We start from the raw sequence: 25694 nt of genomic DNA on the forward strand, positions 1-25694 counted from the left end.
AAAAGGAAAATAAAGGGGCTGGGAAAAAATGAAATAAAAAGAAAAGACAGGACTAAATAACTCTGAGATCTCTCCCAGCTGTAAAACTGGTTTCTTTTGATGCTCTTTGCACTACTTACCTTATCTGGTGAGGGTCAAATATGCCGATGTGCAAGACAACTCTCTGAAAAAACATAAAGCTCTTTACAAACATCAGCTCTAAGGACAATATTATGAGTATTGACAATAATGAATGAGTAGTAGATACAGAAGAACTTACAACTCATTAGAATTAAATCATAGAAAAGAAAAACGTAAGAAGTTAATGGATTCAAGCTGAAGCAAGCCTGATGGTAGGATCTGCTCATCCATACGAAGGAATTTTCTAAGTGAACTAAAAGAACCTATGACTCTTCTAAAACAACAAAAATAAATATGATAAAAGTGAAAAAATTAACAATAAACAGTCTGTAGTAGGTGCCAAATTTCCTGTATTTGCCTTTTGCTCTCACTGTATCACTCCTGTTCTTTTAAGTTAAATCTTCATTCCATTTCCTTACCTTTACTTATTCTGCATGTGCTAACATGCATCAGTGCCAACAGAAATACTGTCTGAAGGGTTGGGAAGAAAGCCATTGGTTATTTTTATACCTGAAAAAGACAAATTTTGAAAAATAAAAAAAAAATCTTTTCATTTTAGTGGTAAATATAAAAGTAGAAGCATATTTATAGGATCATATATCTAGAAAGGACCTTACAGGTCATCTTGTCCAAACCCCTCATTTCACAGATAAGAATACTAGAGGCTAATGATGTTATGACCTGCCCAAAATGACAAAGGTAGGTAGCAGAAGTGGGAATTGAATCCCAGTTGTCTGACTTCAGAAACAGTACTCTTTGCACACACTACACTGCCTCCTATTGATGTTTTTGCCTTAAAAGAGCAAAAGTTGGTGAAGGGAAGTAATTAAAAAAAGAGACAAAAGAAACATTTTAGAATTTGAAACTCCAGTGGCTTCCTAGCACTTCCAAGATCAAATTTAATACCCTATTTGGAATTCCAATCTCTTCATAACCTGATCCCTTCCTACCTTTGCAGGCTTTTTTAAAAAATCAATTTTAGATTATTTTCAATTCCAGATTCTTGACCATCCTCTTCCCCTTTGCCTACCCACTGAAGAGGCAGGAAAAAGAAAATCTGTTACACGCACACACACACACACACGCACACACACTCATTGAAAACAAAATAAATTCCTGCATTATCCAAGGAGAGAAAGAAAGGGAAGAGAGAAAAGAGAGAGGAGGGAGAGGGAGAGGGAGAGGGAGAGGGAGAGGGAGAGGGAGAGGGAGGGAGGGAGGGAGGGAGAGAGAGAGAGAGAGAGAGAGAGAGAGAGAGAGAGAGAGAGAGAGAGAGAGAGAGAGAAAAGAAGAAGAAGAAGAAGAAGAAGAAGAAGAAGAAGAAGAAGAAGAAGGAGGAGGAGGAGGAGGAGGAGGAGGAGGAGGAGGAGAAGGAGGAGAGGAGGGAAAGAAGGAAGGAAAAAAGGAAGGAAGGAAGGAAAGAAGGAAGGGAGAGGAGAGGTGTTTCAATGTGTACTCTGAGTTCATCACTTCTCTATCTGGTAGTATATAGCAAGTCACAAGTCTTTTAGAATTGTAATTGGTCATTTTGTTGATCAGAGTTCCTAAATCTTTCAGAATTTATTGTCATTACAATATTATTGTTATTGAATAAATTGTCCTCCTGGTTCTGCACTTCACTTTGCATCAGTTCATACAAGTCTTCCCCAGTTTTTCTGAAACCATCACTTTTATCCTTTCTTATAGCACAATAGTATTCCATCACATTCATAATTTGTTCAGCCATCCCTGAACTGATGGGCATCCTCTCAATTTCCAATTCTTTGCTTCCACAGAAAGAGCTCTTGGCAGTCTTCTTTCACCTCCTCCCCCTGCTCCTTCTACCACCACCACCATATATTCTTTGATCCAGTAACATTGACCTCTGTGCTGTTCCTCAAACAAGAAACTTCACCTCTAAGGCATTTTCACTAATCTCTGCCTCCTTAACATCCTTCTGTCCCAGGTAAAATCCTACCTTCTACAAGCTTTTCCTGATCCCCCTTAATGCTAGTGCTATCCTATTGTTGATTATCTCCAGTTTATCTTGTATATAGCTTGTTTGTACATAGTTGTGTTTTCTCTCCCCTATTAGGATGTGAACTCCTTGAGAGCAGGGACTGTCTTTTGCCTTTCTTTGTATCCCAGAACTTGGCACAGTGTCTAGAGCATAACAGGTGCTTAATTAAATCTTATTGAGTGACTGATGAGAAGGGGTGGAGGTGGGGAAATAGCCCCAAGTAAATTAAGTGTAAATCAGCTGCTTTTAAGAGGATAAGTTTCATCTTCTTGTCACCGTCATGCCCTAGAACATTATCTATAACAAATGAGCATTATTTACTGAAAGACAGGGGTTTCCATTCTTTAAAACCACTTACTATATTTTAGACAGATTACATACTCTGCATGTCTGAGCTAGAAGGAACTTGTAGGTCATCAAATTCAACCCTTCCATTCTACAAACAAGAGACTGAAGTCCTGAGAGGTAAAGAACTAGTAGGTGGTAGAACAAATATTCAAACTCAGGTCTCTGGACTACAAGTCCACTGCTGTTTCTACCACACTGTGTTATTCTTAGTTTCTGGTCTTTTAAGTTGTAGGGGGAAGTATTTTGTAGCCAAGGCTTGGCTGAATCATCAAATGCTACCCACCTCTGACCTCTGAACAACAACAGTATTCAGTGACTAAAGTTGAACTCACCAGTTTTAATTTGTTTTTTATCCTGCAATATGTTTCCGGTCAATATCACTTTCATATATCACTTATACTTTCAGCTGGCACCAGGAGAGAATCAGATTTTGTTCAAAGTGGATTTGCATTCACTATTTGTCTAGATCCTTGTACATCCTTGAAAAAGAACAACAAAAAGTTTGTGGGAATTTGCACTCTGTGTTAAAGTAAAATTTATTCATTAAGAAAAACAACTAAATGACTGAGATGGTTTTTCAGAGCTTTCATGTAAGTGCAACTGGGGTGGAGGGGGAATGTGCATGACTGCCTTTCCTGAGTAAGGTGACCAGAATGTGTATCTGTTAGTTAATGCTACAGCACAGTGAGGATAGTTAGGGCAGCTAGGTGGACTTCAGGCACCTACCACCTGTGTGACCCTGATTAAGTCACTTAGCCCTGTTTGCCTCAATTTCCTCATCTATAAAATGAGCTGGAGAAAGAAATGGTGAACCACTGCAATATCTTGACCAAGAAAACCCCAAAGGGGGTCATGAAGAATCAAACACCACTGAAATGACTGAACAAGCACAATAAAACACACATATATACACATACATATGCACACACATATATGCTTTGTGACCATTTTAAAATGTTTTATTGGTCTTATATATATGTCAACATATAAACATATATGCACAAGAACTTTATATATGCATATAACATATAAAAGACCATCAATAAAACATTTTATACAGTCACGGAGTCTTTATGGATTACATCTGTAAAATCTATATAAATGAAAGACCATGATACAGATATACAAACAGAAGCAGGATTTGAATCCAAGCGTGTGAGTATATGTATATACATATATATGCCTATATATAATATACCTTCCCTTATCCCCCACCATCCATCAACATGCCTGAAATTTCCCCACTGGAGAGTTATTCCTTAGAAGGAAGTCATTGTACTCATGCAAATTAGAGGGAAGTCACTGCACTTATGAAAAAATTTTTTCAGGAATTGGGTAGATGTTAATTAAAAAAACATACTATCAGACATTAAGATAATGCATAAAGGTTCTGGCCTTTATATAGTACAAGTACTCCAAACTTTGAAAAAGCTTTGCATGCTTTATCTTATCTGTACCTCACAGTACTCTGGTAAGGCAGATACTATAGAACATTATTATCATGATCTTCCAAATGAGGAAACAATAATGTGATCATAGATTTCAAGCTGGAAGGAGCTTTAAAGATCATCAGTTCCAACCCCCTCATGTTACAGATGTAAGAACTTAGGCCCAGAAAGATTAAATGACCTGCCCAGAGCAATACATAGTATGAGTTTGAGGTAGGATTCAAATCCAGGTTTTTCTGACTCCAGGTCCTCTTTCCAACTGGCTGAGGGTCACCTCCACCTCTTGGGAACCTAAGCTCAGCTCAAGTACTATCTCTATAAAAGGCCTTTCCTAATTTTCCCAGTTGTTAGTTCTCTATTCTTAATTACTTTGTATTTATTTGGTATAGATCCTGTATTTATTAGTGCAAGGGGAGATGATGAAGGGAGCTGCTGATTAATTTGGTAACTTCCCTTGATGAGATTATAAATCATCGACCTTTGTCAGACTGGCATCTTTCTAAGAAAATGCAGAGAACTCCTTTGATGAGCCCCATGCACGAGTGACCTAGTAAATGTTTAGCAGCTAGCTCTTCAAAAAACATGCGTGCCTGACACACTTTTAATTTTAATGTGCATTATTAACATTTTCTCTCTCACTCTCTTAAATCTAGACAATCAATAAAGCAATAAGTCAAGCCCTGATTCATAGCTTTCCAATTTCTGAAGTGCAAATGCTCATAATGAAAATTTAACAATCATGTCTTGTGAACTGGATCTAGCTAACATTAAGACATTCCTAGTTCCACGTGATGGGCTGAGAGATGATGGCAGCTAAGAGTAAGAAGGTATTAAACCTTGTAAGAAGAACCATCCTTTTCCAATGACCCATAAAAACAACTTTAATACTTTCTTCATGTATTTTCTCTCCACTGAACTTTTAGATGAAAGTGCAGAAAAGGATGAGAAAGGGGAGATTTTTCTCTTCTTCCTAACCCCAGAGCAGTCATTGTGGGAGAGGCACATGGCGAGCCTAAGAGAAGGAGTCCTTCACCTCTAGCTGCTAGCTGCCTATTCTGTCTTTTTTTTTCTTGCTATTTCTGGGCACAGATCAGAAACCTGAAATCCTCAGACTTTTGTGTCTTCATATGCATCTTCTTGGTAAGGAGTCTGCAGGAAGGGAAGGAGGTGTCTTTCACACCCATAAATAAGGGGAGGATTCTTAACTAAACAGGAGAAAGAGATGATTATAGATTAAATGAATAATTCCAATTATGTAAAATTTTGAAGTGCTTTTGCACAATCAAAAGCAATGCAGTGAGAAGAGGAGTGGTTAACTGAGAAAAAAAATTTTCGCAGCCAATATCTCGATAAAGGTCTAATATTCAAAATATATAGGGAATTACTGCAAATATATAGGATTAAGAGCCATCTCAATAGGTAGATTGTCAAAGCATATGAACAGTTTTCAAGTGAAGATGTGATGATTGAGGGTAGTTCTTGAAACATGATAAATGTGTTCTGTCTGGTTCCTGCTTAGTGAACCTACTTCCATGCATTTGTAATATATAGTCCCTTCCCCCACACATGGTAAAGTCTTTTAACTGAGTGCTCAGACAGAACTTACTGTACATACAAAAGATTCAAGCTACTCTCTTATTTCTTTCCTAGTGGATTTCCAGTGAGGAAAATTGTTGGAAGCTTCCCGGTGAGGGAGAGGAAAGCTGCCTCATCTCCCACCTGGCTACCATGTATCCCTTGACTACGTGTCCCTATTTATTTCATTTTGTTCTTTTTTAATCTTAGGTAAATGAATTATTCTTGCTCATCCTTCATTTTATGAGAGGACCAATGACATCATGGAGTGATATCTGGAATCCAGGGTTGCACAAAGTCATCAGCCTCGCTCTCTCTTCCAGAGTCATCGAAGTCCAGTAACAGGACAAGTCAAGATTGTTGAGGTCAGAATCAGGAGAGCAGTTCAGGTGTGAAAGAATTCACTTAAACAATGTTCTCTTTTAACTGCTGGGAGCTTTATTTGATGTGAAAGCACACAGACCTTTGCTGTAGGGTTGAGTAAAAGGTACTGATATTTGGGGGGACTAGGCTTATAGAGAAAATCCTGACAAGGAGCTTATACAGCCTACAAATCTTAGGGTTTTACGTTTGGTTAAAGATTAAAGACAGCACAAGGGGGACACAGGTTAAAGATTAAGGATGGGGGGAGACACAGGATAAGAGAGACAAAAGCAATTCTTTTGGTGCAAGCCAAAAAGAAGTTTTATAGTATTTTAAGATAATGGGAAAGGGACTTTAAGATGCTTCCAGTTAGAGCATGAGCTACAGAATGACTCTCCCCTCCCCCCCCCAGGAGGGGCCTCACAAAATACTGCAAAAGAAACTCTTAATATTCTTCTTAACCCCTAGGGTACCATTTGTATCCACATCAAAGATGACTGTTGATGGGCTAGGATGCAGTGGATGACCTTGGCATCTTCAATGTCTGATCAAGCTCTAGCCCTCCATGGTGCCTGTTTCAGCTGTCTTCATGGTCATCGGAACAAATTGTTTTCAGCTGCCCATTCCCACTAGGGGAAGTCTTCACATGCTTGGGGTAGCCATAATCCTACCCTCAACCTAATTTAGCCTGTCTGCCGAGACAGTTTTACTGGAATGTGGCCACTGCACATACTACAGCTGCTTGAAGCCACAGGTGAGAGATAGAGGACAGGTAGAGACCAAAGATACAGCTCAGAAAAGGGCTGGGAAAGTCTTCACACCAGAGATGCTAGTCCTCCCTAAAAATAAATATCCAGAAATGGAATGGGTTAGGTTATGGTCTTGTAAGCTTTGAAAGACTGGAAGAGCCACCAGAGGTCCCTCAGTAGGTAGAGTCCATAGCAGAGACAGCAGAGCTGGGAGGTGCAATAGCGCAAGAGTCTGGTAAGAAGCTAGCCCTGAGGGGCGACCTGCCTGATCCAGCCCAGCAATGGACACCTCAGCTGGGTTCTGCAAAGAGCTAGTCCAGCCAAGCAAGGGAAAAAATGCAACCACTGTCAATATCTCATACAAGTGAATTTGGTAAGGACTCAGAAGGGAGGAAAGGATGTCTAGGGCAAAGGGGCTGGGAGATTCAGTTCCATATGTTCCATATATACATAGGCATATTATATATGCCTAGACTCTGTGTGTGTGTGTGTGTGTGTGTGTGTGTGTGTGTGTGTGTGTGTGTGTTGAGGGTGAGGGATGTGTGCAAGAGGGAGAATGAATCCCAGATTGAGCAAAGAATGTTTTGTACTACCCACTTTAGGCTTGAACCCACTCTCGACAGGAAGAGTGAGGCTCCCCTCCCCCAGTTTGGGAGGAAGATTTTATATTTCTGTTCTTGCTTTACCTTCTTAGTTAGCATCCTTTTGTAAAAGTTAATTGACATGAATAACAATATATTGGGGGGTGGAGAGGAGTACCCAGGATGGATGGCTAAGAATGACTATTAGACTATCTCAACCCTTCGGGCTATATGATGAAAGAACTCAGGAGGGGAAAAGTAAGGAGTCAGGACTTGAGGTTGCCACACCCAGTAGGAGTTTAGATTGTGTGCCTAGAAGGCTTACCAGGAAGAAAAGCAAACTATCAACTATTTGAAAGAATTCTCCAAATCATTAATAATAATAAAAATGAAAATTAAAGCAATTCTAAGTTTCCAACTCATACTTATCAGACTGATAGATATAAACATAGCAATTATTGAAGGAGGTGTGGGAGGGAAGGTATACTAATGTATGGTTGGAAGAGCTCAGAAATTGTCCAAACATGTGGAAAACAGTTTGGAACTACACTCAAAAAGTCACTAAATTGTATACATATACTATGAAGCAATGATACCACGACATAGCATATAGTCCAAAGTAGTCCCAGAGAAAAGGAAAGGACATATCTAATACGTGTAGTGTAGCACAGTGATCAATCATGTCACTAGAAGACAGAACATCAATAATGTTTCCCACTTCCTGGAAGAGGTGATGGACTAGAGGTATAGAATGAGACCTTAATTTTTAAACGCAGTCAATATTTGGACTTGTTTTGCTTGACTAGATTTGCTTATTATACTTGAGAGTTTTGTGGAGGGGAGGAGAGAGTGGAAAGTTAGTAATACTAAAAGAAACAAAACAAACTTTAAAAAGAATCATAAGTGCATTAAAAATGAAGACATACATAAAAGACACAAAAGTCCAGAAGATATTAAATTTAATAAACTTTTTAAAAACTATATATATGTGTGTGTGTTTGAGAAAGAGAGAGACTTCATGATTGCATATATATAATCCTAGTCTTTTTTTAACATTGAAAAGTTTTTGTTTGTAAATGATTTTTAAGTTCAAAAGAACAAAAAATGAAAAAAAGTAAAATGAGGGGCAGGAATAGTTGATCTCTAGTTTTCCTTCCAGCTGTAAATGCTAATAATCTGAAAACAAACCACCACAAACACAAAGAAACTCTAAGCATAATCTACAGAGAAAGTACAATAAAGTAATAAATTTTTAAATGCCTTTTTCTAAAATCCCCATTACTTCTTGTTCATCAGTTCTGTTAGATTTGTTCTTTCCCAATTCCCCTACTCATTCTCATGAGAGATACAATGATGACAATAATTTATTTCCAAGGAACTTGGGTGTGGTATGAAACTATTCAAAAGTAGCAGGATGACACAACACTGCTACACAAAACCATGCCACTCCAAAGACAAGGCTGTTCTCTAGGAATACATGCCTTTGGTTTGGCCCTTCTTTGTAGAGCTGAATCCTGATGTATTCACTTTGAAGCCTCAGGTTCTGTCTCTCTCTCTTCTTCCCCCTTCCCTCTGCTTTCCTTCCCTTCCCCACCTCTTACCTTCTCCCTAGCTCATCTTTTCCTCTAATCCCACCTCATCTCTTAGTTTCCCTGTTTGTATCAGCAGTATCACCATCTTGCCATCCGCCCAGGTTGTCAAGCTGCCAATTTGATATTCCTGAACACTGATCTGATTAGATCACTCATCCTCAAGAAGTTTCAGTGACTCTCTATTCCTCCTAAAATGAAACAGAAACTCCTACTACACTTAACAATCTGTCTAGTTTATCTTTATACAGGCTCATGGCTAGAGTGTTCATGTCATAGAATATTGAGCTCCTCCAAAACACAATTCAGGTGTCTAGAGGAGCCCACTCCTGACCCTCTTTGTGGACAGGATCTATTTCATTTTTTATCTCCAGTGCCTAACATGGTATCAGTCACATAGAAAGCACTCAACAAATATCTGTTGAGTTTAACTGAATTGATTTGATGACTCTGTGTTCACCCTCATCACAACCACCTATATTTAATTATTTGCCAAATCTTGTCAATTCTACCTCAACATTCCTTGCATCTTTCTTCCACCTCACACAACAACAATCGAAGTTCAGGCCTTTATCAATACGTCACCTGGACTACTATAATCAGTCTCCTAACTAGTCTTCCTGAATCCACCAAGGATGCTTCTAGATTACCCCTTACAGATATTATGGAAGGGAGAATCCTTGTGGAGGAAGGGTCCACCTTCCTGATAGCCACCAGCAATGACTGCTGATCAATTGCCACCAACAGGCAGATAAGCAGAGACTCCAATCCTAGACTACCAGTCCTGTTTCTAGGGCAGCCTTCATAGCTATCATCCAGAGAGGAAACTCCTATAGAATAGGGGTCAGCCATCCCTACCAACTACCACTTACAGGGAAGACCAGGCAGTCTAGATGAAGCAGCATGGCACTGGAGAGATCATGGACCAGGTGATCAAACCAACACCACCTTGATCCATCACCCAAGACCTGAAAGGTCATTTTTCCCATGTTCCACTGATTTGTTTATGATATCACCTTTTATTTCTAAATCATGTACTCATTTTCACAGCTTATCTGGTCTACACCATGAGATGTTAGCCTATGTCTACTTTCCAGTCTTTCAAACAGCTTTTGTCAAATAGGGATTTCTTGCCCAAATAGCTAGGATCTCTGGTTTATCAAGAGAAATTAATGAAAAAAATGTGCACCTAGTCTGTTCCACTGATCAACCTCTCACTATTAAGTTATTATTATAGCTTTGTAGCATACTTTGAGATCCGTTACTGCTAGTGCACCTTTCTTCCCATTAAAAAAAAATTAATTCCCTTGATATTCTTGACATTTCTCTAAATGAATTCTGTATGATTTTTCCAGTTCTATAAAGGAATTATTTGGTAATTTGATGGTATGACATTGAGTGAGTAAATTAATTTAGGCAGTATTATAATGCTCATTATATCAGCATGATCTACTCATGAGCAATTAATATTTTTCCAGTTATTTAGAAAGATCTGTGTGAAGAATGTTTTGTAATTGTGTTCATATAGTTTCTATGTGTGTGTCTTGGCAGGTAGATTCCCAAATATTTTCTACTCTCTGTAGTTATTTAAAATGGTATTTCTCTTTCTTTCTCTTCCTGTTGGGTTGTGTTGGTAATACGTATACAGAAATGCTGCCCCTACAAAACTGGCATTTATCAATTGACAACTTCAGATCAGCTCTCTCTAACCAGGCTAAAATTTCCATTAGTTTTTCCTCGGGTTGTTCTAACATTTTGTGGTTTTCCCCCAAAACAGTGTGATATCATCAAGATAAACCAACAGTTCCAGGTAGTTCATTACTTGTCATCTGTTAAAAAGTGGAAATTGCTCCAGGAATGCACTGGGACTAAAAATACCCTGCTGGACTTATGAATGTTTTCTTTTTATCTCTTTTGGCCAATTCAGTAGTAGTGGCATCTGTGTAAGTCCAATATGGAGAGGCATTACTGCTCAGCAAGCTGTTCAAAGCATTTAAAATTCTTGACATGGTGTATTGATTTACTTTAATACGTTTGTTTGAAGTTTTATGGTCCTCATAAATTTGTATATTTTCAGCCTTTTTCAGAGTTAGATGTGACAGAAGGATTTTTGGATTTGATAGGCAGTTATTTTAGGAAATATCTTGAGATCTTCAATTATAGATATAGGAATTTTCTGTGACTTGCTTTTGAAAGGTCTAAGTCTGTGAGTTGACTGTTCTCTGGGCATATCCCGTGTCCCACTCCCACAATGAGAACATTTTTCTCCTCCTATTGAGCTGCTCCTTCAGCTGCTAGGAAGTCATCAGAGTCAAATATTTTCTGGATCTATCCTGGATTTGGAGAAATCCAGAGAAATCTGAGCAGATGGTACCTTCTAGTATCACTCGCTTCTATATTATGTGCTTCTATAAAAGCTGATGATCAGACTACTCACACACAACTTGCAGCTTACAGTATGTGGATTGGATCTTGAATAAACTGGAATCAGTTCCAGATAAGGGGAATACATCAGAGATGTTCTCAGGATCTGGATAAACTAATGCTAAAGTATCTGCTTCTTTGTCAACACCAACTACTTCAGACTCATTTTAATATAGACTAAGAAGGAATTGTCTTTCTCACTCAATCCATAGTCTTAATCTTTTCATAGGTTGCAATGGAATTTCCCTGAAATGCTATTTATATATATTTATATATAAATGCTATAAGGACTGGAACACAGTCATTACTTGAAAAGCACTTTTCTAAGATAGAGATACACTTTATCTTTCTAGTTTTCACTCTCATTTTGGTATGGAGTCCTTATTGTCCAAGTGGAATGGACCCATGTATTATATATAGGTGCTGTTAAGTTGATCATCCTCATAGCTTGTAGCATCCTTCATCCTTGGCCCCATCTACATTTTCTAGTTTCCTGATTCACCTTCTGACATACCAAAATGATATTCCTCTTTTTTTTATACTCATTATTCCTATGATCATACAAGCCATAGTTATCAAAAAAGGAAAAAGATACTCTGCTACTTCTCTTTTGTACAGGGCTGGTGGGAACCTTCCATCAGAGGATGGAGATCTTTGGTCCTTTGCTCCATGATTACCACTCATTGAATATTTTTGTATATCTTTCAATCTCTCATCAAGACATCTATAGGTTCTTGTTCTAGAATATAAGTAGTCATGGTCTCCTGTTTGGTTACTATAGTCCACATATAGTTTGATGAAACTGGACAGAGTTGAATTTTTATAAGTTAATTCATTTTTTGTGGTTCAGAAATAACATTCATGATTTACTATTTTTAACGACTCACTAATATTTTATAACTTTTGTTCAAATTAAGACCACTTAGATATTCCTTCAGGGTAGCTATTCCTTCAGGATGGCACAGTGAATAGAGTGCTGGGCCTGAAGTTAGAAAGATTCATTTTCTTGAGTTCAATTTCAGTTGTAGACATTTGCTAGCTGTGTGAACCTGGGCAAGTCATTTAACCTTGTTTGCCTCAGTTCCTTATCTGTAAAATGACCTGGAAAAGAAAATTGCAACAACACTCCAGTATCTTTACTAAAAAAAAACCAAACAAACCAAAATGAGGTCACAAAGAGTCGGCATGATTGAACAATAAACAATAGATACTTGTTCGGCTCTTGGGAAGATACCACGCTTGGCACACTTGCAATCGCATGTTCCTAATTCAGGTTCTACTGCTCTTCTCACTATTAATCTTTCAATATGACTCTCTAGTGACTACAAACTTCAAGGGTCTCTCCCCCTTTTATTGGATAGCTATGAACTAAATTAGCATGGTGCTTATTACCAATATTAATAATAATTGGTGTTCATATTGCACTTTAATGCTGACAAAGTGTTTTACATATATTATCTCATCTGATCCTCACAATCACACTGTAAGAGAGGTGCTATTATTACCCTTATTTTACAGGTGAGGAAACCAAGACTTGGAGAGGTCAGATGACTAGGAAGCATCTGAGGAAGGATTTGAATTCAGGTCTTCTTGACTCTAAATCTAAGTCAATCAATGTACCACCCAGCTGTTGGTTGAGGTGTCTTGTCAACACCAATGCTGTTGTAGTTATAAATGCTTTTCTTGTCCACTATGCTGGGTAATTTAAAGGATTTTTTTTTAATCCTTTGGCTGATTCTAAGTGCTGTACCTTTAAGACTTCCTAAAAATCTAGCTCTTTTCTCCACCTCTGGCACCTGTCACTGTTGTAAGGCTTCATTGTATTCACATGTTTCTTTCCCAGGAAAACAAGAGACCTTCCCAGACAAAAATCTGTACAGTGTCATATTGTAAACAAGTCATTACACGCAGATGTCCCTGCCAATGCATGACTTCCTGACAGTGTCCTGCCAACACTTGCTTGTGAAGACCTGCCAGCAGACTTGACCACTGATAGGTTACAAATTGCATTTTGTGTGTTTATTTAGAAAATAACGTAATCATTAAGACTTAAACTCTGTTACACAACAGATGAAATATGTCCTTATGCTTCCATCTCCCCCTTACTTTTATTCAATGCCCCCCCATTTGCACCCAAGATGACTGCTACTCCTCCCTGGATTGTTCCAACACCCCTTAGGAGGCAGTATTGCCCACTTTGGGAACCTGTGTATTGACTGAATGTTCCATTGTCACAACCTAGTGTTAAAAAAAAGAGAAAAAATCCTGACTTGGATCTGTGGTTTCAATGTGATGTAATGTAATACTCTAAAGTTCAGAGAAGCCTTTTAATATTTGGAGATATTCTTAGATTTCTTCTGGCTTTTTCTTCTAAGTTAGTGCTAATAATTTATCTGCAAATAGTTTCTTTTTAATTATCATCACTTAACTCTATTAAGTATCCCCTTGTCTTCTAAGAGAGATTTGGCAATCAGATTTCAGTCACTTTCTGAAGCCCTGACATACAAGGAATTTTTGAAGGGCTCATATCCTTAGGTCAACTGCAGAATACAGGGAGGGTATTAGCTTTTTTCTTATGACTCTTCATGGTAGCAATAATTAGGACATTCATTTTGAATAACAAAAATGTTGCAAGTAGTATATTTATGTCTTTATTTTATCTAGACTGTGATAATAAAGAATTACCTAGATTGAGCTGCCTTTTACATGTCAATCTATATTCTAATGAATTACTGAGAATGGGCTGTGGTGATCCCTATCAGGAATGCAGAAGGACACCCAAATTGAGCAGAGTGAGCTGGAAGTAGAGAGGGAAGGAAGGGGTGGTTGTGAACCAAAAAGAGAAAGACTAAGTGTCTAAATGGAGAAAGACACCACTTCTCCTGGGATCATGATAGTAAAATGATAGTCTCAGTCTAAGCCTGAGAAATGAACAAGAACACACAATAATATTAATGCTAATAATAATAATTTTACATTTAAATATATAAACATTTTTATATTTATAAGTATGTTTATAAATATATATATAAAATATATATTTTAGGTTTGTAAAATACTTTATAAATATGATCTCATTTGATCCTTATAACAACCCTGGGAAGTGCTATTATTATCCCCATTTTTCATATGAAGAAACTGAGATAAACAGAGGTTAAGTAACTTGCCCAGGGTCACAAAGCTCCATCACACAGTCTCTGTCTGAGGTCTTCCTGACTCCAGGTCTAGCGCTCTAATTCACTGTACTACCTAGCTACTTCACTGGAGCTGCCTAGAAAGAAATGTTTAATGCCTTATGTCTATACTACACTAACAGTACCATGAAACTTTCTGGATTTACCTGACCTAAGTATTGTATGCACCCCAAAGTTCCATCTCCCTGTGGTTCTGTACAATAATTATGTATGTTGTCCTGAAGAATATAATGCATTCTCTGAGACAGCTGACCAAACTAGGTGAACCCCTACTTGCACTGGTAAGACTAGGTACCCAGAGAAAGGCAGCAATATCCTCTCAGGATTCTAAGGATGGTCCTAAAGGGTTGGTGATGTCTTGTCTAATGCTCTATCCCAGTATGTTTCCCATAAAGACTATGGGTGGATTAGCAATTAATCTCCCAGACTCAACTAGTTCTTAGTATAAAACACCCTACCCTTAAAAAAAGTCTATGACTTACTCTACTACAAGTACATACAGAATCCAGGAAAAGTGAGCTTAGAATTAGAGAAGACATGCAGCACAGAAGTAACTCAGAATTCCAAGTTTTGGAAAGTCCTTTTCTCCCTTTCTTGGGGTGCTCAAGAACTTCCCCTTAGCTTCCTGGTGTAGCTTCTTGGGGAGCTGCAAATGGTCTATCCTTGATGTCTGTGCTAGACACTGCCATCAGTTAACCTAAGGAAGAGACTTGGGCACTGAGAAGAGAGGAAGTCCAAAGTCCACTGGACCCAGTGAAGTTTACAAATCCTTTTCCAACCAAGGAAGGAAACCTAGACCAAGGCCAAAGCCAAGACTCTCTTCTTCTCCCCTCCCCCCCCTCCCCATGTCAAATGGATTTTCTCCAGAGGTTTTGCTGGAGTGGCACACTCTAATCGCTGGAGTAATTCTGACTATTAACTAACTTTCTATCTTACACTGGTACATCAAACTCAAATAGAAAAAGAGCCCTGCATATTGACATAGAAAATCACAAATGAACATTATCTATGTTGTACTGTATTTTATTTTGTTAAACATTTCCCAATTCCATTTTAATCTGTGAGTTTGGAAAATCCTTATGACATGACCTAGTTTTTCACTGAGTCTGTAGTCTATTCTGACTAATTGATTGAAACTATATCAACAATGATTGGAATTGAAGTTAAGGTAACAAAGTATCTTGTCACTTTAAGTGGGAAGGGACAGCTTTCTTGACTTATTCCATCAACCCCACTCTTACAAGCTGAAAAGATATGAAAAGAGCAACCCCCTAAGAAGTTAACAAGTGGAGCAGAAATCAAATTCTCTCTTCTCCATCACTAGGTTGTCACAATGGAATATTCAGCCAATACACAGGTTCCCAAAGTAGGTGATACCACCCCCTGGAGGTGCAGTAGTAGCCTGGGATGCAATTGAGGCATTGAATAAAAATAAGGGGACATAAGGACATGTTTCATCTGTAGCGTAACAGTTAGTCTAGTGATTATATTTTTTTCCAAATAAACACACAAAATGCAATTTATAACTGATCAGTGGTCATCTGCCAGCAAGTCTTAACAAGCAAATGCTGGCAGGGCATTGTTGGAAAGTCACGTATCAGCAGGAATGTGTGCATGTAATAACTTGTTTACAATATGATACTATACAGTTACATGACACAATACTGCATCATCAAAATTTCAATGCCGGAAAAAACCTATATTTTTCACAAATAAAAAGTTTACAATAAATTATTAAATTTAAGAAATATCATTAAAATATTATATTTTTTTGGAATGATGCAAATTTCAAAAAATGTTAAAGGGTTAAAGAAAGATTTCTGAAGGGCACTGAGTAATTATTTTTTTTTAAAAGGGGGCAATAAGGAACCTCTGAGCTAATACTAGTGAATGACAAAGAAACTTGTCACTGGAAGACCCTTGTTCCTATGGAATGACTTGGAGCAGGTTTCCAGTTTCAACATACATTTCCCCCATGATAAAGGATTTTAATACTAGGAAGGGCTTCCTCCCACTGGGAAGAGATAAGCCCAGGCTTACAGTTGCTGTAAATGAGGGAGAAGGCAAGAGCCTGTACTTCCTTCTCTTGGAGCCAAGACTGCCCCAGCCCTGTTTTCACAGGGAGCTCTCCTGTTCTTTCACATAGTCAAATCAAAGTGTCCCTAAGGTCCCTTACAAAACAATTATGATCTTTTTTTCACTTTCTCCTTTCTCTATGAAAAAAGAATCACTGGAAAAACACAGAAGTCTGGAAATACACTGTGAATAACAATACAGGAAACAAAGAAAAAGAATTATAGTTGACACAAATATTGCTTTAAATTTTACAAAGTGTTTTACATACATCCTAAGGTAGGCATTCTAGATCCCCATTTTAGAGATAAGAAAACAGAGGGACAGAGAGACTCCTTGGTGAACTCCCTGAATGGACTGACTGCAGCTGGCATTTTAAAAAAAGTACAGAACACTGCCAGATAAGGAAGGCACATGGAGAGACTCAGCCCAATACAGGGACAGGGAAAAAGTAAGGAGAATAAGCTGACCTTTATTATCATCAGTGGTCACATGTCCAGATATATAGGTTCTGATAAAACCGAAAGGGACCTTGGAAATCATTGAATCTATAGACACAGAAAAGTTAATTGATTTGCCCAAGATCCAATAACTAGTTAAAAGTAGAGCTGAGACTCAAATCCAGGTCTCCTAAAGTCTAGTCCAGTGGTTTCTCTACTCATGGCAGAATTCATAAAGACGGGAGGAACTTTCAGAGGTCATTGAAGTCAAACTCCCTAACATACATTATAAAATGACAAGTCTAAAGTTTCAAGGGACCTTAGAGGCCATTTAATCCTACCTTCTACCCAGGAATCCTCTCTATTGCATCCCTTACATCGCCTAGAATTGTCATCCAGCCCCTTATTGAACACTCCTATTGATGGGGAGCTCACTACTCTGTGAGGTGTTGATAGATTGTTAGATTTATAAAATGTACATTTAATAGATAATTCAGCAATTCCACCAGAATATGTCAAGAATTTCAACTAGATTTCTCTTGAGCCCTGGTCCTTTGAATCTAAATCTTGTACTCTTTCTACTACAGCCACATTGCTTCCTCGGTCTCAAACTCTTTCTCCAGCACTATGACTGACCAAGTAGTAGTCTGTCAAGATGAGGCAGGCTGATGTCATGAAAAGAATACAGGATTGAGGAATCCTGAGTTCCAGTTCCACTATAAAGTAGCTGAGTCTTTCGGTTAGGTCTTTTAACGTCAGTTTCCTCAACTGTAAAGTGAGGATAATGAGAAATAAATAAATAAATTTTATCAATAAATGAATTTTAAGCAAATAAATGAAATGACAAATGAACAAATAAAGATGAAATGGGAATAATTGGGTTCTTGTAAGGGCCAAATCAAAGTAAAAAGTATAATTTGAAGTACAAAAGATCCTATAGCAAGGGAATGATAGAATTAGCTCCTACTGGCTTGTGAGAGCCAATTGTCAAATATTCAGTCTGAGCATTTATACCTCAGAAATCAGCAAGCCTTATATAGCAGGCTGTGGTTTATTGCGTATTGTTAGTATCATTATCACAACTTTAAAAAGTAACCGGGAAAATGTTAATGATGCAGATGAAACTTAAAAGTACATCATGTAGACATTTCCCCACTTGAGAATCAGTTGCTAAACATTTACCAGCATATTGCTGTATATGCTATTTTTTTAAATTATATAACAGAGAACACTGGTCAACCACTGGAAGGGCTCACTGAGACAATGCCAAGTGTGGGGAACTTGTGCCCTCAAGACCACAAGTGGTTTTCTAGGTCCTTGGGTGCAGCCCTTTGACTGAGTCCAAGTTTTACAAAACAAATCCTTTTACTAAGGAGATTTGTTCTGTGAAGTTTAGATTCAGTCAAAGGGCTGTACTTGAGGACCTAAAGGGTCACAGGTTCCCCACCCCTGATTCTAGACTAGGGTCAAGCTAGAGAAGCAGGAGTTGAATCCAGGCCCTCTGGTTTGAGAGCTAGTGATTAATTCTACTGTATCACACAAGATCACTAGCCTCGCTACTACTTCTATCTGCCTCTACTGGTGGAACAGATCCTGCCCACCTCCTTACATAGTTTGACATTGCTTAACTTTCTGATCCCTGGAGGCTAGTGTTCACATGCTGCCCCTTTATCTAAATTACTTTGTATATATTTTGTGTTTATGTATATATGTATATATTTGTATTTCTGTTGTTTTACCCAAGGGTAACACAGACTCATGATGGGCTGGGATTACTTCCTTCTCTACTCTTTCCCTGTCCCCTACCTTCATCTCCTCAAACCCGGACTATTGCAATAGCCCTCTGGTTACAGTAAATACCTCACTCCAATCCATCCTGCACTGTCACCAAAGTGATTTTCCTGAAGCATAGATCTGATCAGTATTCCCCTCTTCCAAATACACTCCAGTGGCTCCCTAAGACCTCCAGGATCAAATAAAAATTCCTCTTTGGCATTCAAAGCCCTTCAAAGATAGCCCCAGCTACTTTCCCAGTGTTTTACATCTTACTCTTGATCTAGAGATACTGGCATTCTAGCAATTCCACAAACTGGACACTTCGTTTCTCAGCTCTAGGTATTTTCTCTGTGGGTCTCCCAAGCCTGTAATGCTCTCCCTCCTCATCTCTTCCTCTTGGCTTCCTTCAAGCCCCAATTAAAAACCCACTTTTTAACAGGAAGCCTTTCCTAATCTCTCTTAATTCTAGCACCTTCCTTCCATTAATTATTTCCTGTTTATCATGTATGTAGCTTGCTAGTATATATTTGTTTGCATATTGTCTCTCCCTTCAGATTGTGAGTTTCTTGAGGGCAAAGATGGTCTTTAGCTTTTCTTTATTTTCTCAGAGTTTAGCCGGGTGTCTGACACAAAGTAAGCTAAATGTTTATTTAGCTGACTTCTTTAGTCAGCTTTAGCTAACTTTAGCTGACTGACTTCTACTGGAACACCCCAGGACACATGGTAGACACTTAATAATGCTTGTTCAATTAAATTAATTTGAAATGAATTTGATGATCTCTAGGAAAAAGAACAAAGTGGTTAGAAGTAGATTAAACCAACAACCCAACTTGCCAAATAAAAGTATTTTCAGTTAGTCTTACTATGCTCTATTTTTGCTAAAAACAAAACAAAACAAAACAAAAAGAGTTTCCTTCAGAGAAAAACAAACAGCCTTGAATGCTGGGCCCAGAAGCTTTATATTCACAGTTTGCCCAAGAGAGAAAAAGAGTAGGTGATTTTATGGGTGGAGCCACTCAAAATTAGGGAGACAAAAAAGACTACCTAGGCTAAGACCTACCTAGGTCATCATTTCCCAGACCAATGTAGTTACATGTTACTTTCAGGGTCAGAAATGTCATGAACGAACTTCTAAAAGCTGCTCCAGAGTCTAGGAATTCGGAATCCACCAGAAGAGGGGGGAAAGAGGTTTGGTGAAATCTGGGGAGGAAAGTGAGAAAATGTAATCTATTTTCGTACCAAAATATTGCTATATATAAGAAACTTTGGTACACACAATTCCCCTTTAATGCTTTAGAGAGAAATATAATTAGCATGGACAGCCTCTGTACCATGCCCAAGCAAGGTGGAGGGTTCTCCTGGGAACACACATGGTAAAGATCTCTCTCCAGAAAAACATTGAATCATCCAGCATGTAAAAAGTAGAAACTAACAGGTATCATACTGTAGGCAATACAATAGCATTTTAATTAGTAGTTTCCTCATCTCGAAATGAGGGGGTTTTATATATAAAATCCCCTCTTCTATTCTAGGATTCCATTCTGGTCTTTCTGAGAGGGTAGGGGGAAGGATGGATGGCGAATGCATAGATTGAAGCTGGCGGTGTATTTTCTGATAGTTCAGGTTTTATCTAGTTACATCTTTGCCAAGAACAGCCCAAATGGGGTCACAAAGAGTCGGACAAGACAGAAAGAACTCAAAAACAACATAAACATCATTTTGACACCTTCCCTTCCAAAAAGTCCCACAAGGGGAAGAACTAAGCAGAAAGATCCAGTGGAAAGATCGTTGGATTTGGAATCAAGTCCCAACTCTACTAACTTTGCAACCCCTAGGCCAGCCACTGAACCGTTGCGAACCTCGGCTACCCCGTCTGTAAAATGAGAGGGTGGGATCTAGATGAATTCTCAGGTCCCTCCCAGCTCTAAATCCTGTGGTAATCAGGTCAAACGGAATAATGAGGTCGGACAAGGTTCCAAAATGAAAGCTTAAGTCAGAACAGCCTAGAACTCTCCTTCAGTTTTAGCACAAGCAGACCCCAAGGGTTAGATGGCCTCTGGTCAGTACGTTTAGGAGGGATTCTTACTCAAGTACCGACCTGACCACTGAGGGCCTTTCCATCTCTGGGGAACCCCGCTGTTCAAACAGCTTCGAACCTGAGACTCAGCTTTGAAAGAGAGACGTAAGACACCAGAACCAGAAGCACCTGGAAGGCTGGCCCCGGTCTGGAACTAACAGTAACTAACTTCGGTCACCGTCAGGCTCGAAGTGCTAACTAAGGGTATTGTGCCCGACTTGAGCGCCCGAGGGTGGGTGCGCCGCGGGCCCCAGCCCGGGGAAGGAAAGCAGACTGGCTGCCAGGGGAGGCGGGGATGCGCTACTGAGATTCAGTGAAGGAAAAGGTGGAAGAGGAGGAGGAAGGCTGGCTTTCCCAGGACCAGGAAGCAATGCTGGTAGAACTTACGTCTCGGTCCCGGAGCTCGGCTGCTAACAGGGGCCGAGAAGCGAAGGCGCCGCGGGATCGGGGCAGAGGACTCGCTCGGGTGCCCCGGGGGAAGCCAGCGGAGCGGGCCGTGGACGGCACCCAGACCGCGCGGCTGGAGGTTCGCTTTGGGAGGCTGCCCTGGCCCCCACCGCTCCCAGTCTGGGCTGTGAATCAGCCGCAGGCTTAGCGCCGGGGCGGGGGCTGGAGTTACTGGAAAAGTCGAGGAGGTGAGGGGGGAGAAGGGGAGGGAGTCGGAAGAGGACACAGGAGGAGGACTTTTGCAATTTCCCGTCTCCCTCCGGACACTTGGTACTCCTGGAGATCAGAGGAATCCGGCCACTTTTACTCTTCCAAGGAACGGCTGGGAATATGGCCTGACGCAGAAGAAGGCTCACTTAACCTCTCGGGCTTTCCTTTGGGACGAGGGATGGTGGGAAGAGAGAGGCTGGCAAAGAGGGAAAGGGAGGAGAAAGTGGGTGGTGTGCGCGCTGGGGGCGGGGGCAGAGAAAGAAAAATTAAACCCTGAGACTTCCAGGACCCTTACGGGCGGCTTTCACGGCTTTGGCCAACAGCCGCCCCCCGCCCGGGGGTCCCACTTCTTAGGTCCTCCCACTTCACCTTTGCCTGCCCTTCCCCATAACTCTGAGGACTCTGACCAAAAAAGACAAGGAATAAGGACTTCCTGCACCTCCTCCGGCCGTCCCAGTACAAGGTGCCTCCTTACCACAATTTGGAAACTGAAACAACTTGACACATCGCTCTTCAGAATTCAGACAGAAACGTGGATCCATGGAAAAGCCGAGGAGAAGGGAGGGGAAGGAGGAGAGGGGGGACACTTCCAGAATTCCCAGCCAATCCCCTCCGTCACTAGGAAGCCCACTAGGAGGACTTCTTCTTGCCCTAAGTTAGAACTGTGGAAATGTGTTTGAATAAATTGCTAGAAACAGCCCACGAGCACCCAACTTAACTGCCCCGTGTTGGCAGAGAGCGCTTGGCTCAGCTGCTTGGAATTTCAAGAACAGTAATGTCCAATTTCCTTCCAGACCTAAAGTGGTATTCTAGGGACATTCCTCTAAAAGGCTCAGTGGTGTGAAGAATGTTAATAGAGTTCATCTAGTCCAACTCCCTCAAGTTATTTAAGAGGAAACCGAGGCTCAGAGTGGTTAAATGGCATGTGTATGGCAAGATAAGCAAGTAGGAGAGCTGGGAATAATGGGCTATAGCCCCTGGTCTCAACTGGTTCTATTGATCTTTCTACCAAGGATTCTTACTACCAGGATTCTCACCTGCCCTAATGGATAGTTGCAAACCTCCTCTAGAGGGAGCAAGAATGGCTTGGACCCCTATGAACTTCTGGAATTTGGAGTTTTCTGTGTGTCCCCTCCCCAGGCGTCTGGGGAGAGGGGCCCTGTATAGTCTCTTCTCAGAGTGTTCTATTCTCACCTCTTCTGAGACCTTTTTCAGTTCCACCCTTCCATCCATCTCCAATTACCAGCTATGCCATATTTCCATGCCTCTGGGGATGAATAGAAACTCCAAATCCTAGTAGTCCATAAGAGAGGAGAACTTAGACTAACATCAGACTTAAAGGTCTTACAAAAAATAAAAGCAGAAAGACTCTCTCTAAATTCACTACTACTACTACTACTACTACTACTACTACTACTACTACTACTACTACTACTACTACTACTACTAATGATAATGACAATGCCATTGTGCTTGGAGACGTAGGAAACACCTCTCACAAAAATCCTGGGTGAATGGTCAACTTGATGTGTGTCACTTTCATGAGGATAATGTAATTTTTATGAATATTCACATTACTCTCATTTCAGAAATCATCTTAGAGGATCTCTTTAAGGCACAGCGCTTTACTAGGTGTCCCATAAATGTTTAATAACGATCATGTATGCTATCCAAATAAAACTTTGCTACGTATAATATTTAAAAGTATTTGAAACTTCTATTCTGAAGCTTCTGTGAAACAAACATCCTCTTGTTTCTATACCTCAGACATTTAAAAAATCTCAGAACTTGATTTAGAAGGAACTCCAGAAGCTGTCTTGGATTCAATAATATGTGAACAGGAATTTCCTCTCAAGTAAAGACTGTATGATCCTGGGGCCATGTTGTCAAGGGGCTTCCTGTTGATATATGGCTTGTAAGGTTAATTTTCTGCTCTGAAATGCCACGATCTCTAAAAAGACTGGGCTTCTCCAGGCCTTTCCACATCCCCCTAGGTGATTAGTAGATAGAATGCTAGACCTGGAGTCAAGAAGACCTGAGTTCAATTGCTACCTGATGGTACCACTATGATCCTGCTCAAAACAATTTAGCACTCAGCCTCAGTTTTCTCATGCTTCAAATAAATATAATAATGGTACCTACCCCAAAGTATTTGTAGCAGTTCTTTCTGTGGTGGCAAAAAATTGGAAATTAAGTGCTTGCCCATCAACTGGGGAAAGACTGAACAAGTTGTAGTATAGGATTGTGATAGAATATTATTGTGCTATAAGAAATGAGAAGTAGACTGATTTCAGAAAAAGCCTGAAAAGACTTATATGAACTGATGCAAGGTGTAGTGAGCAGAACCAGTAGAACATTATACACAGTAACAGCAATATTGTACAATGATCAGTTCTGAATAACTTAACTTCTCTGACCAAGACAATGATCCAAGACAATTCCAAAGGACTCACAATGAAAATGGTACTTACCTCCAGAGAAAGAACTGACAGCTTTTGAACAGATATTGAAGCATACTATTTTTCACTCTGTTTTTGTCATGTTTTTTTTTTTTTGGTTTGTTTCTTTTTCACATGACTAATGTAAAACATGACTAATATGGCAATATGTTTTACATAATTGTACACATACACATACACACACACAAATGGTACCTACCTCCCAGAGTTGCTGTGAGGATGAGATAATATTTGTAAAGCAAGCCTAAATTTAAACTGTAGTCTCAACTAGGTTGAGACTCTATGCCCAGCACTTTATCCACTGCCCCACCTAGCTGCCTCTAAACTAAATACAAGACTTCAGAAATGTTTTGCCAAAGCAGAGTACCAAAAGACTGTCAACACCTTAGTCCTGGACACTATTCCTCTCTTAACACACTTTTTGCATTGGCTATTTTGGCTGCCATATCACACTGTTAACTCGTTATGAGTTTTGAAGTTAACCAAAACTTCTCAATCTTTTTTCAAATGAACTGTCATGTTCAACCTCTCCCATCCTGTACTTAAGCAGTTGATTGTTTGAAACAAAGTGTGGGTATCCACACTGTCTAAGTGTGAGATCTGAGTTATCTTCTCTTTCTTTTGAGACATTTTTTTTGCCTCAATTTTTGCCTAAACCTTAATCACTTAATGGGCATTGCCTCAGACAAACTGAGACTTGGGAAAGACTTAATTTAGAAAGGCCAAGATCACCCATTGCATCCTGGGGTCATAACCAATTGTCTTGACTTTTGTCTCACCACTGGACTCTGGAGGCACAAATGAGGCTGATAACTGTTCAAAGCTCTACCTCATTTGAATACAATTCTCAAGCATGTCAAGACATCACCCTTGTGATGTCATTGGTCTTCTTCCAGAATGACATATAAATAAGAACAGCACTGTCTCCCTTAGCAATCTCCTCTATTGTTACTGTCTCCTCACCTCCACCCCCAAATCTAAATCTCCAATCCCAATCCTTCAACTAATTTCCAGCCTTATACTTCCAGTTGTCTATCTGATATCTCCACCTCAAACTTAATGTGGCTGAAACCACTCAACATTTCCTTCCAAAACTTGCTGCTCAAAAACCAAATCAAAACCAAAGACAAACACAAAAACAAACAGAAGAAACCTTGCTACTCCTCACTTTCAAGAATTACCCATCCTTCCAATCTACAGTCATCTTTGACCCCTTTTCACTTATCCTCTTCTCCACATCTATTCAGTAGCAATTTCTATTGATCCAGTTCTTGAAATGTCTCTCATGTCTGCCTTTTCCATTCCCTTTGCCATCCCTTTAGTTCACATTCCCATTACTTTTCACCCACATGATTGCAATAGCCTCTTAAGCAATCACCCCACCTTCAGTTTCTTGCCACCCCAATACATCTCTGATATTGCTGGCAGATTAATTTTCTTCTGATTATGTAACTGCCTTGCCTTGCCTCCAACAGCTCCCTATTGCTCTACTTCCCTCTTGATAAAGTACAAATTCCTGACCGGCTTTTAAGCATCCACAAATTTTTTACTATATGTCAATCTTGCCTCATATTGCTGCTTCCTTTCCCTTACTCTGTGCTCCAATCAAATTGGACTACTCTCCATCCTTCATCATAGTTTGTCATCTCCTGTTTCCAATTCTTTGTTCATGCCACCTTTCTTCGATATACAGCTGCTCTTCTATTTATAACATTAAGGAGTTGCCTGGGGCACTGAAAATTAATTCACCTGCATTAGGTCCCAGATTTGTGTCAGAGACAGGACCTGAATTCCTGACTCTGAGACCAGCTCCCTAGTCAGC

General features: G+C 39.7%; 1 protein-coding gene across 3 annotated transcripts in view; it reads right to left on the reverse strand.

Moving 5' to 3' along the window:
- Positions 1-22411, reverse strand: part of OSMR (oncostatin M receptor) — an 83312-nt gene extending 60901 nt beyond the window's left edge. Inside the window, exons 1-4 of one of the 3 annotated variants that reach the window (XM_072605770.1) lie at positions 21144-21621; positions 19740-19879; positions 2800-2946; positions 540-630 (exon numbers count right to left, since the gene is read on the reverse strand). In XM_072605770.1, coding sequence (XP_072461871.1) covers positions 540-615 — 76 coding nt within the window. In that variant the 5' untranslated portion in view covers positions 616-630; positions 2800-2946; positions 19740-19879; positions 21144-21621. Of the gene's footprint in view, positions 1-539; positions 631-2799; positions 2947-19739; positions 19880-21143; positions 21622-21888 lie in introns of those variants that run through there. The other 2 variants (XM_072605771.1, XM_072605769.1) reach the window with 2 other exon arrangements.
- Between the last annotated feature and the right edge of the window lie 3283 nt (positions 22412-25694).

Source organism: Notamacropus eugenii, chromosome 4 (assembly GCF_028372415.1).
Source record: "Notamacropus eugenii isolate mMacEug1 chromosome 4, mMacEug1.pri_v2, whole genome shotgun sequence".
Lineage (NCBI taxonomy): Eukaryota > Metazoa > Chordata > Mammalia > Diprotodontia > Macropodidae > Notamacropus > Notamacropus eugenii.